We start from the raw sequence: 12,156 nt of genomic DNA, 5'->3' as shown, positions 1-12,156 counted from the left end.
TAGTTCGAGAAAATGAGAATAACTTTATTGATTCAAATCAGAATGACCTAATTCCAAAGCTAAAAGAACAAAGACTCGAAGATCTGCAAGTTTCATGTTTTGAGTTTTCTTAGATAAAAACTATGGACTAGTCGATTTTGGAAGGAAGTGGATGAAATGAAATCTGATCGAATAAAGAAAAGGATAGGAACTTCAATGGTTACCCTTCTAGGCCTCCAAGAAAGATGAAATGGTATCAATTCTTTGAGATTGATGGCTGCAACTCTTAAATGATGCAGGTTTTAGAAGCTCCGACTTTTCATGGACGGAGTGAAAACTCTTCAAGGTTTTCAAGGGATTTGAACTCTTTTAGGTTCAAGGAAAGTGTGCTAAGCAAATTTTCATTAATCAAATTTGATGTGTATTTTATAGTGACTTGATGACCTTTTATAGCACAACAAAAGAAGAGCAAAGACTAGACTCAAACCTAGAATCTAACAATCATTTATGCACATAGAAACTAGAAACATTTAAAAACTGTGAGTTATTATACAACAATTTCAATACTTGTGTCCTTACCAAAAAAAAAAAAAAAAAACAATTTCAATACTTATGGCCATCCTTAGGTATCATGATGCAAGTTTCGATGCATGGGAAATGACAAAGTTATTATGACAAAGGCAAAGATGAGGCCTTATCGATGAGAGTATCATTGATCTTAAATGCACGTTGATCTTCTTGGTTCAACGAGTTGTTCTAGAATGCGGGCTGCATCGCTAGTATAGAACATGCTGGTTTGTACCTTAGGGATGAGCTCGAAAGAATATAGAAATATGATGATTCTAACCCAAACCTTGAATTAAGAGGATATGCACAATTATCACTTAAATAAATTTTTAAAAGATCAAATTTACAGCATATTTCAAGGGTATATATATCAAGTTAATATTCTAGTGTCTCACACTCTATATAAGTTTCTACGTGAGAATGAGGAGGTGGGGATCCCCTCCTAGGATACGGGGGTTTTATGGGTTTATGGGAATTCTCAAGTGGGCCTAACAGACAGGGGCCTGTCAAGCTTCTCGGAGCTCCAAAGTCCAGGAGTATACTTGGCCAACAGAAAAACAAAAAAGCACTTGCGGACAAAATTCACCGACAAGGAAATTCCTATGCCTCATGTTCCTCGAAATCTACGCTTGCCATGCGGAAAAAAAAACAACGGCCGCATTCATCCGAATCGTGATTTGTTTGATCTGCTTGGAGGATTTTTGGTTTGCTGAAATTCGGCGTGCCTCTCAATCCGAATCGAACTGGGAATTATTCGGCGGGGGAACTTGATTTTGTTCACTGTTGACGAAGCCCATCCAAACATAGACTTTTTGGACTCTTTTTTCTTTCTTTTTGTGCGGAAGGGAGGGGCATCTTGTCGCCCCGCCGAAAGGAGGGCTCTGATGTTCTAAATGGATAGGTGCATGCATGAGGAGCCAGGAGGTTTTCAGAGTTGGAAAGAAAAGCACGTCTTTTCCTTTCTGCTTCCTTTCGAGGGAATGAAACTCGGTCGGGTACAGTAGCCGCCGAGCGAAGCATCCCTCTTCAGACATGCGAAGGAACGTTATGAACAAAAAGGAGCACGGAACACACGGGAGGATTTGAATGTTACGTTCACCTCAGTTGTTTAGGCGTGGAAGACACTCCATCATGAAGACAACTGCGACGTTATGATTTCTGTGATCATTAATGAATTATTTGCTTATAAAATAGAGACTGATACTTGAACTGAAACACATAAATCTTCATTGTTCATTATTTATTTCTCTGATGATTTCATGTTGATTTGATTACGAGATCTTATTAGTTTTCATGCTATATCACAACATAAGAATATCTCGAATTATTTCTTGTCAAATGGCTTCATTATTGCCTTTAGTGCTGGAGACTGCCGTCCTCTGAAATTTTGATCCTTCTCTTTCTCGGTTTTCCATTAGTGGGTTCACGAATTCTTTTTGTCAAGTGTCGCCATAATTAGCATTTAGATGTTCAATTTCATGCAGCTCATCATTTTCATTTTTTCCCAAAAGATTGTAAAGAGAAAATGACACGGTCTATTGAATTTGACGTGAAATTCATTGGATTTAGCAATTCAAAATACTTGTTGCGAGTACAAAAATAGGACCAAACCCCTTTTCTTCTTCAAATTATGGTGCCAGACTAACCCATTAGCTCTGTCAAAAACCCTAAAACTCACACAAATGTAGCTCTTCAATATGACCAGAACATCGACAAGAACCATAACTCTTTAGGAAGAATACTAAAGCAGTACTAATTGAGATAGTTTCACTGAAAATTACGATATGACTTGACCATAAAATTTGCTTTGAAATCAAAGTTTTGGCCTCTTCTCTCTAACATTTGTACAGGTTTACTCCTCGAAGTTTTATTTCGACAACGACTTAGGGTTTATTACCACTCGCATGGATATCAATGTGAGATTTTCAGAACAACCATGACCTCAATACAGAACCTTAATTCTTGTGATTTCAGTTAACTACCTTATGATTTTCCAACGGAGCAAGATGCCTTGCCAAAAGCTACATCTTATGCAAAAGATCAATTTACTTCTTGAAGCGAAGCAACGGAATGTAAATTGCAACTCCATGGCAAGCAGTACAAAAAGGATATTTTAGAGATCCAAAATTGCTTCGGAATTGGTGTGTATATATATTTATGGATAGACAAATGGCACATAATAACTGTATTTAAGCCTTTGACACACATCACTCTATGCTGGCCTTTTACATGACTAAGAAAACTTATTCAACATTTGCTACTAATAACTATATAGCTTGCCAGCGATGGCTATTTTATTTCTGCAACAAACGTAAAAACATAAGTCGACTATGAATTTCGTTCCATCCCCTATCTGCATCAGCCGATTGCCATTTTTTAGGTAAAAGTTCATGTCTTTTCTCATACTGTTCGTTGTTGCAACGTTAAAAGATCGACCATTAGAGAGAGAATCAGTGGATCAATTCTTTCAATCTCTCATATACCCTTGTGGTCTCTACTCCAACTCTACATAGTCTCACCTGCAATTCCATCACAAACTATAAAATGTGAGCTAGATGTCTAATCATGGGGCGGACAAAATGCTTATCACAAAGAACTAAAGAGAGGAACGAAAGAAAATATAACTTAGCGATGGAAATTGTCATCCTAATTTCAACGCACCAAGAACGAAGCATAGTGAAGTTTGCAATACTTATATAACCTCTTAAAAGTAAGTCTCGAACCTAGTACTTATTGTGTGGTATTCGTAGTTTTTGACTTGCCAAAATCAGTTAATACAACACCATCTCTCCAATTTAGATTTCCTCCAGAGCTTGGCTGCTCCAGGAAGCGTGTACCTAAGGAACCCTAGTTTCCATTCTTTGAATGAGGATGACATCAAGATTATATGATCTTTTCTGCTAAACCAAAATTATAACATCCTCGATGAAATAATTCGAGATAATGAGTTACCTGAGCATGGAGTGTGTGGAAGATCTTATCACCGACAACAGAAAAGCTGGCACTGACAACCTCAGCTCCTTCTTCCTCGAGAATTCTGATCACTTCATACAACATGAAGTTCTTCCTCCTCCCACTGATCAAGATCACATCCAGACCTAATCCATGGTCTCTCAGTTGAAACACAGGAGGCACGAACCCTAGTTTGGCCTTCTGATCAATCGATGAAGTCAAAGAGCTGCTTGTGTCAATTCCTTCAGACTGCAGTATTGCTTGTTCCTTCCTCAGTTTCAACCCATCAATCCTTTCTTTCAACTGCGTTATGTATGATGTAGCTTGATCCAGCTGATCTTGCCGCGACAGCGATTCCTGAAACCCAAAAGAGAAAGGGAAATTAAGGAAATTTTCACTCTATCTTGATTGTTGAAGTTGATACATGCAACCCGAATTTATGTGCATATCTTACTAATAATACGCAACAACATTTTGATAGATCAATTCCATCCATTTCCATGAAAATTTCTGATTTCAAAAGATAGGCTGTTTTCAAGAACTCGTTGTCAAGAAGCCAATAAAGAAAAGGAAATTGCGGCATTATCTAACGATTTTCAAGCTCGGAAAGAAGGTTAGGCACTTTACTCGATCACTTCTAGTAAACCCATAGAGAGAGAGAGAGAGAGAGAGAGAGAGAGAGAGAGAACCTTAGAAGTGGTGATATGGTGTTGAGGAATGAGGGAAGCAAGCTTGGAGCAGAGAATATTCATGCGAATTCTTCTGTTTTTCTCCACAGTTTTGCGCTCTACTTTCAGCGACTGATTGTTGCTTGTGCTTTTGTTCATCTTTGAGATCCAGAATTGATATGCTGTAGTATCAGTCACTTACAGAATACAAGCTTTTTGTGTCTGAACAAGAGCAAAAGGCAATAGTTGAAAAGAAAGTGCGTCTTGAGGGACTCCTGAGACTTGAGAGAGAGAGAGAGAGAGAGAGAGAGAGAGAGAGTCTGAAAAGTGAGGACGTCTGATATTTATTATTATTGATGAAGAGCAAAGAAGAGTAAGAGTGAATGGCGCGATTACCGATTCCTTCCTTCAGAAAGCAGACAAAAAGGGGTTAAGTACAATACCGACTGCAAAGTGAAGCGCTCCTTTTCAGTCGTGCGAAGGAACGGTCTGAATTAAAGGAGCGGCGAACACAATTAGGAATTGGGTTAATAGCTGAAAAACCCTAAATTGGTTCACTTGTAAAAAATTTACCCTAAATTATTTTTTTGACCACCAAAAATCTCAAACTGGTATACTTTTGATAAATTTACCCTAAACTAGTACACTTGTGACAAATTTACCCTATGTTAGTTTTTGTTAAAATTTATTATCAAATTATTAAGTTAAATGACACGTGACAATTGACTAGTATATCAATTTGAGATTTTATGATCCGTTTGTCAAAGTTTACAATTTTTATGATTTTTTTGTGGTATTAATTCAATTTAGCGAAGAGTATATTTGTCACAAATTTATTAGTTTGGGGTTTTTTGCGGTCGAATAAATTAGTTTATGGTAAATTTGTCATAAATGTACAAATTTAGGATTTTTTATAGTCAGTCGGGTAAATTTGTCATAGATGTACCAGTTTGAGATTTTTCATGGTCAAAAAAATAGTTTGGGGTAAATTTGTCACAAGTGTACCGGTTCGGAGTTTTTCAGAGTATTAATCCTTAGGAATTTGTTCCTTGACTTTCACATCCAACTAAATTGTTTTAGCTGTAGAAATTGTGTATCTGGAAGTAATTTGGTGTGAAAAGCACTAGAGCGTATAAGTATTTGTAATACTCGATTCTTCGATTATTAGTGAATTATATGCTACAAATTCTTCGCGTAAATTATATTATTCCCATAATGCTCTAATGTATATAATTATTGATGACAATGACTTATTCCTATTTTTCTTCACAAAGCCCTCTCGCTACTCAATCAATGAGAGCTTGCATTCCTCAAGTTTTCGATTCCTTATTAGCTGTCTACATCTACATCTACATTGAATCACAGGAAAGATGGGGCTGAGGGCAATTCGGCCACATAAGGGCCCTATATATCGGGCTGGCACCCGAAACGACCGAACATGCACCTTGGCCCGTGCTGGGCTGATGGAGGTGTTTGACCGGCACGGCATAGACCATTCACTGTAGTCGAGGCCAGCTCGACCTAGTTTGACACCTCCATTTCCTATTCTTCATTTCCAAAAGCATGCATTTGGAAGAGATGTTCGATCAAAAAGCATCATTAGATTTTCAAAATCTGTATTGCAAGTGAAAATTTGAAAGAAATGGCTGACGCTCAACACTAATTCATTTTAATCTAATGCATGACGTTGTTGGAGGACGGAGACGGAGCGTGAAGACTTTGTCGGTGGGGTCAAAAGGCAAAGCAAAAGGGACAATATTAAATGATTAAAACTTAAATAGAACCATTAAAACACAAAAAGGACAATATAAATAACAGGCAAAAGAGGATTTCCTTTTATATATTTAAAAGAATATAGTAGGTGAATTTTGCAATGTGAAAGACTTGATTTTCTCTTCTAAAATGACTTCATTATTGTCTTATGTGGTCGAATGCATATTTCCTAAGACACGCCATTTAATAGTTATTTATTAACTAACGGATGTAGATGAAATTTTCATACCGGGGGATGGGTTGTATTTGCTAAATTCACAAGCAATTCAATCAATAATTAGTTTTTTCTTTTGTCTAATATAACTTTCATAAAACTCCATTTACTTTTCCGACGAAAACTTATAGCCTTTTTTGGCCAACTAACGGAATACTCTAGACTTTTTGAGCACCCGATTTATATTTACATTCACTTTAGCAATGCTCTTGTCCAACACATAATGGGTAACTAGTTGATGTAGCCCAAGGTTGGCTAGTCAAACAATAGGATAGAGTGACTTACACACGAAAACTCAATCACAAAATCAAGCAGAAATTTCAGTTTCGTATTAGTTCGAGAAAATGGGAATAACTTTATTGATTCACATCAGAATGACCTAATTCCAAAGCTAAAAGAACAGAGACTCGAAGATCTGCAAGTTTCATGTTTTGAGTTTTCTTAGATAAAACTATGGACTAGTCGATTTTGGAAGGAAGTGGATGAAACAAAATCTGATCGAATAAAGAAAAGGATAGGAACTTCAATGGTTACTCTTCTAGGCCTCCAAGAAAGTTGAAATGGTATCAATTCTTTGAGATTGATGGCTGCAACTCTTTAAATGATGCAGGTTTTAGAAGCTCCGACTTTTCAAGGACGGAGTGAAAACTCTTCAAGGTTTTCAAGGGATTTGAACTCTTTTAGGTTCAAGGGAATTGTGCTAAGCAAATTTTCATTAATCAAATTTGGTGTGTATTTTATAGTGACTTGATGACCTTTTATAGCACAACAAAAGAAGAGCAAAGACTAGACTCAAACCTAGAATCTAACAATCATTTATGCACATAGAAACTAGAAACATTTAAAAACTGTGAGTTATTATACAACAATTTCAATACTTGTGTCCTTACCAAAAAAAAAAAAAAAAAAAAAAAAAACAATTTCAATACTTATGGCCATCCTTAGGTATCATGATGCAAGTTTCGATGCATGGGAAATGACAAAGTTATTATGACAAAGCCAAAGATGAGGCTTATCGATGAGAGTGTCATTGATCTTAAATGCATGTTGATCTTCTTGGTTCAACAAGTTGTTCTAGAATGTGGGCTGCATCGCTAGTATAGATACGCTGGTTTGTACCTTAGGGATGAGCTTGAAAGAATATAGAAACATGATGATTCTAACCCAAACCCTGAATTAAGAGGATATGCACAATTATCACTTAAATAAATTTTTAAAAGATCAAATTTACAGCATATTTCAAGAGTATATATATCAAGTTAATATTCTAGTGTCTCACACTATGTAAGTTTCTACGTGAGAATGGGGAGGTGGGGATCCCCTCCTAGGATAGGGGGGTTTTATGGGTTTATGGGAATTCTCAAGTGGGCCTAACAGGGGCCTGTCAAGCTTCTCGAAGCTCCAAAGTCCAGGAGTATACTTGGCCAACAAAAGAACAAAAAAGCACTTGCGGACAAAATTCACCGACGAGGAAATTCCTATGCCTCATTTTCCTCGAAATCTACGCTTGCCTTGCGGAAAAAAAACAACGGCCGCATTCATCCGAATCGTGACTTGTTTGATCCGCTTGGAGGATTTTTGGTTTGCTGAAATTCGGCGTGCCTCTCAATCCGAATCGATCTGGGAATTATTCGGCGGGGGAACTTGGTTTTGTTCACTGTTGACGAAGACCATCCAAACATAGACTTTTTGGACTCTTTTTTCTTTCTTTTTGTGCGGAAGGGAGGGACATCTTGTCGCCCCGCCGAAAGGAGGGCTCTGATGTTCTGAATGGATAGGTGCATGCATGAGGAGCCAGGAGGTTTTCAGAGTTGGAAAGAAAAGCACGTCTTTTCCTTTCTGCTTCCTTTCGAGGGAATGAAACTCGGTCGGGTACAGTGGCCGCCGCGGAGCGAAGCATCCCTCTTCACACATGCGAAGGAACGTTCTGAACAAAAAGGAGCACGGAACACATGGGAGGATTTGAATCTTACGTCCACCTAAGTTGTTTAGGCGAGGAAAATGCTCCATCATGCAGACAACTGCGACGCTATGATTTTTGTGATCATTAATGAATTATTTGCTTATAAAATAGAGACTGATACTTGAATTGAAATACATAAATCTTCGTTGTTCATTGTTTATTTCTCTGATGATTTCATGTTGATTTAATTATGAGATCTTATTAGTTTTCATGCTATATCACAACATAAGAATATCTCAAATTATTTCTTGTCAAATGGCTTCATTATTGCTTTTAGTGATGGAGACTGCCGCCCTCTGAAATTTTGATCCTTCTCTTTCTCGGTTTTCCATTAGTGGGTTCATGAATTCTTTTTGTCAAGTGTCGCCATAATTAGCATTTAGATGTTCAGTTTCATGCAGCTCATCGTTTTCATTTTTTCCCAAAAGATTGTAAAGAGAAAATGACACGGTCTATTGAATTTGACGTGAAATTCATTGGATTTAGCAATTCAAAATACTCGTTGCAGTACAAAAATAGGACCAAACCCCTGTTCTTCTTCAAATTATGGTGCCAGACTAACCCATTAGCTCTGTCGAAAACCCTAAAACTCACACAAATGTAGCTCTTCAATATGACCAGAACATCGACAAGAACCATAACTCTTTAGGAAGAATACTAAAGCAGTACTAATTGAGATAGTTTCACTGAAAATTACGATATGACTTGACCATAAAATTTGCTTTGAAATCAAAGTTTTGGCCTCTTCTCTCTAACATTTGTACAGGTTTACTCCTCGAAGTTTTATTTCGACAACGACTTAGGGTTTATTACCACTCGCATGGATATCAATGTGAGATTTTCAGAACAACCATGACCTCAATACGTAACCTTAATTCTTGTGATTTCAGTTAACTACCTTATGATTTTCCAACGGAGCAAGATGCCTTGCCAAAGCTACATCTTATGCAAAAGATCAATTTACTTCTTGAAGTGAAGCAACAGGATGTAAATTGCAACTCCATGGCAAGCAGTACAAAAAGGATATTTTAGAGATCCAAAATTGCGTCGGAATTGGTGTGTATATATATTTATGGATAGACAAATGGCACATAATAACTGTATTTAAGCCTTTGACACACATCACTCTATGTTGGCCTTTTACATGACTAAGAAAACTTATTCAACATTTGCTACTAATAACTATATAGCTTGCCAGCGATGGCTATTTTATTTCTGCAACAAACGTAAAAACATAAGTCGACTATGAATTTCGTTCCATCCCCTATCTGCATCAGCCGATTGCCATTTTTTAGGTAAAAGTTCATGTCTTTTCTCATACTGTTCGTTGTTGCAACGTTAAAAGATCGACCATTAGAGAGAGAATTAGTGGATCAATTCTTTCAATCTCTCATATACCCTTGTGGTCTCTACTCCAACTCTACATAATCTCACCTGCAATTCCATCACAAACTATAAAATGAGCTAGATGTCTAACCATGGGGCGGACAAAATGCTCATCACGAAGAACTAAAGAGAGGAACGAAAGAAAATATAACTTAGTGATGGAAATTGTCATCCTAATTTCAACGCATCAAGAACGAAGCATAGTGAAGTTTGCAGTACTTATATAACCTCTTAAAAGTAACTCTCGAACTTAGTTCCGCTTCAAAGTATATGTATTTAGCCTCCACCTTAAAGGCTAACTTATTGTGTGGTATTCGTAGTTTTTGACTTGCCAAAATCAGTTAATACAACACCATCTCTCCAATTTAGATTTCCTCCAGAGCTTGGCTGCTCCAGGAAGCGTGTACCTAAGGAACCCTAGTTTCCATTCTTTAAATGAGGATGACATCAAGATTATATGATCTTTGTTCCTGTTAAACCAAAATTATAACATCCTCGATGAAATAATTCGAGATAATGAGTTACCTGAGCATTGAGTGTGTGGAAGATCTTATCACCGACAACAGAAAAGCTGGCACTGACAACCTCAGCTCCTTCTTCCTCGAGAATTCTGATCACTTCATACAACATGAAGTTCTTCCTCCTCCCACTGATCAAGATCACTTCCAGACCTAATCCATGGTCTCTCAGTTGAAACACAGGAGGCACGAACCCTAGTTTGGCCTTCTGATCAATCGATGAAGTCAAAGAGCTGCTTGTGTCAATTCCTTCGGACTGCAGTACTGCTTGTTCCTTCCTCAGTTTCAACCCATCAATCCTTTCTTTCAACTGCGTTATGTATGATGCAGCTTGATCCAGCTGATCTTGCCGCGGCAGCGATTCCTGAAACCCAAAAGAGAAAGGGAAATTAAGGAAATTTTCACTCTATTTTGATTGTTGAAGTTGATACATGCAACCCGAATTTATGTGCATATCTTACTAATAATACGCAACAACATTTTGATAGATCAATTCCATCCTTTTCCATGAAAATTTCTGATTTCAAAAGATAGGCTGTTTTCAAGAACTCGTTGTCAAGAAGCCAATAAAGAAAAGGAAATTGCGGCATTATCTAACGATTTTCAAGCTCGGAAAGAAGGTTAGGCACTTTACTCGATCACTTCTAGTAAACCCATAGAGAGAGAGAGAGAGAGAGAGAGAGAGAGAGAGAGAGAGAGAGAGAGAGAGAGAGAGAGAGAGAGAGAACCTTAGAAGTGGTGATATGGTGTTGAGGAATGAGGGAAGCAAGCTTGGAGCAGAGAATATTCATACGAATTCTTCGGTTTTTCTCCAAAGTTTTGCGCTCTACTTTCAGCGACTGATTGTTGCTTGTGCTTTTGTTCATCTTTGAGATCCGGAATTGATATGCTGTAGTATCATTCACTTACAGAATACAAGCTTTTTGTGTCTGAACAAGAGCAAAAGACAATAGTTGAAAAGAAAGTGCGTCTTGAGGGACTCCTGAGACTTGAGAGAGAGAGAGAGAGAGAGAGAGAGAGAGAGAGAGAGAGAGAGAGAGTCTGAAAAGTGAGGACGTCAGATATTTTTGTGCATGCGTGATTATAAATGGAAAGATTATTATTGATGAAGAGCAAAGAAGAGTAAGAGTGAATGGGCGATTACCGATTCCTTCCTTCCGAAAGCAGACAAAAAGGGGTCAAGTACAATACCGACCGCACAGTGAAGCGCTCCTTTTCAGTCATGCGAAGGAACGGTCTGAATTAAAGGAGCGGCGAACACAATTAGGAATTTGTTCCTTGACTTTCACATCCAACTAAATTGTTTTAGCTGTAGAAATTGTGTATCCGGAAGTAATTCGGTGTGGAAAGCACTAGAGTGTGTAAGTTTTTGTAATACTCGATTCTTCGGTTATCAGTGAATTATTTGCTGCAAATTCTTCGCGTAAATTATATTATTCCCATAATGGTCTAATGTATATAATTATTGATGACAATGACTTGTTCCTATTTTTCTTCACAAAGCCCTCTCGCTACTCAATCAATGAGAGCTTGCATTCCTCAAGTTTTCGATTCCTTATTAGCTGTCTACATCTACATCTACATTAAATCACAGGAAAGATGGGGCTGAGGGCAATTCGGCCACATAAGGGCCTTATATATCGGGCTGGCACCCGACACGACCGAACATGCACCTTGGCCCGTGCTGGGCTGATCGAGGTGTTTGACCGGCACGGCATAGACCATTCACTGTAGTCGAGGCCAGCTTGACCTAGTTTGACACCTCCATTTCCTATTCTTCATTTCCAAAAGCATGCATTTGGAAGAGATGTTCGATCAAAAAGCATCATTAGATTTTCAAAATCTGTATATTACGCGATGCGATAGATTGCAAGTGAAAATTTAAAAGAAATGGCTGACGCTCAACACTAATTCATTTTAATCTAATGCATGACGTTGTTGGAGGATGGAGACGGAGCGTGAAGACTTTGTCGGTGGGGTCAAAAGGCAAAGCAAAAGGGACAATATTAAATGATTAAAACTTAAATAGAACCATTAAAACACAAAAAGGACAATATAAATAACAGACAAAAGAGGATTTCCTTTTATATATTTAAAAGAATATAGTAGGTGTATTTTGCAAAGTGAAAGACTTGA

At 37.7% G+C, this 12,156-nt stretch overlaps 2 protein-coding genes across 2 annotated transcripts; both read right to left on the bottom strand.

The window, feature by feature from the left end:
- Positions 1-2,840: 2,840 nt before the first annotated feature.
- LOC104427822 (transcription factor bHLH162) lies at positions 2,841-4,325 on the bottom strand. Its single transcript, XM_010040848.2, has 3 exons — positions 4,188-4,325; positions 3,499-3,855; positions 2,841-3,065 (listed from the first exon to the last, which is right to left on the bottom strand). The coding sequence occupies exons 1-3, from the start codon at positions 4,323-4,325 to the stop codon at positions 2,997-2,999; spliced, it is 564 nt and encodes a 187-aa protein (XP_010039150.2). The 3' UTR covers positions 2,841-2,996.
- A 5,003-nt stretch (positions 4,326-9,328) lies between these two features.
- LOC104427821 (transcription factor bHLH162) lies at positions 9,329-10,886 on the bottom strand. The gene is made up of 3 exons (XM_010040847.3): positions 10,749-10,886; positions 10,028-10,384; positions 9,329-9,550 (listed from the first exon to the last, which is right to left on the bottom strand). Exons 1-3 carry the CDS (start codon positions 10,884-10,886, stop codon positions 9,482-9,484), a joined length of 564 nt encoding a protein of 187 aa, XP_010039149.1. The 3' UTR covers positions 9,329-9,481.
- Positions 10,887-12,156: the final 1,270 nt, after the last annotated feature.

The sequence above is a fragment of the Eucalyptus grandis genome, chromosome 11, assembly GCF_016545825.1.
Source record: "Eucalyptus grandis isolate ANBG69807.140 chromosome 11, ASM1654582v1, whole genome shotgun sequence".
Taxonomy (NCBI): Eukaryota; Viridiplantae; Streptophyta; class Magnoliopsida; order Myrtales; family Myrtaceae; genus Eucalyptus; species Eucalyptus grandis.
The sequence above is the reverse complement of the archived record's forward strand: the minus strand, read 5'-3'. Positions and strand labels throughout refer to the sequence as shown.

Excerpts from the sequence above, each read along its gene's own strand:
- LOC104427822 (XM_010040848.2), bottom strand. The coding sequence starts at position 4,325 with ATGAACAAAAGCACAAGCAACAATCAGTCGCTGAAAGTAGAGCGCAAA. Across the intron at positions 3,856-4,187 it reads ACCATATCACCACTTCTAAG|GAATCGCTGTCGCGGCAAGA; the intron begins GTTCTCTCTCTC and ends TTTGGGTTTCAG. Across the intron at positions 3,066-3,498 it reads TCCACACACTCCATGCTCAG|GTGAGACTATGTAGAGTTGG; the intron begins GTAACTCATTAT and ends ATGGAATTGCAG.
- LOC104427821 (XM_010040847.3), bottom strand. The coding sequence starts at position 10,886 with ATGAACAAAAGCACAAGCAACAATCAGTCGCTGAAAGTAGAGCGCAAA. Across the intron at positions 10,385-10,748 it reads ACCATATCACCACTTCTAAG|GAATCGCTGCCGCGGCAAGA; the intron begins GTTCTCTCTCTC and ends TTTGGGTTTCAG. Across the intron at positions 9,551-10,027 it reads TCCACACACTCAATGCTCAG|GTGAGATTATGTAGAGTTGG; the intron begins GTAACTCATTAT and ends ATGGAATTGCAG.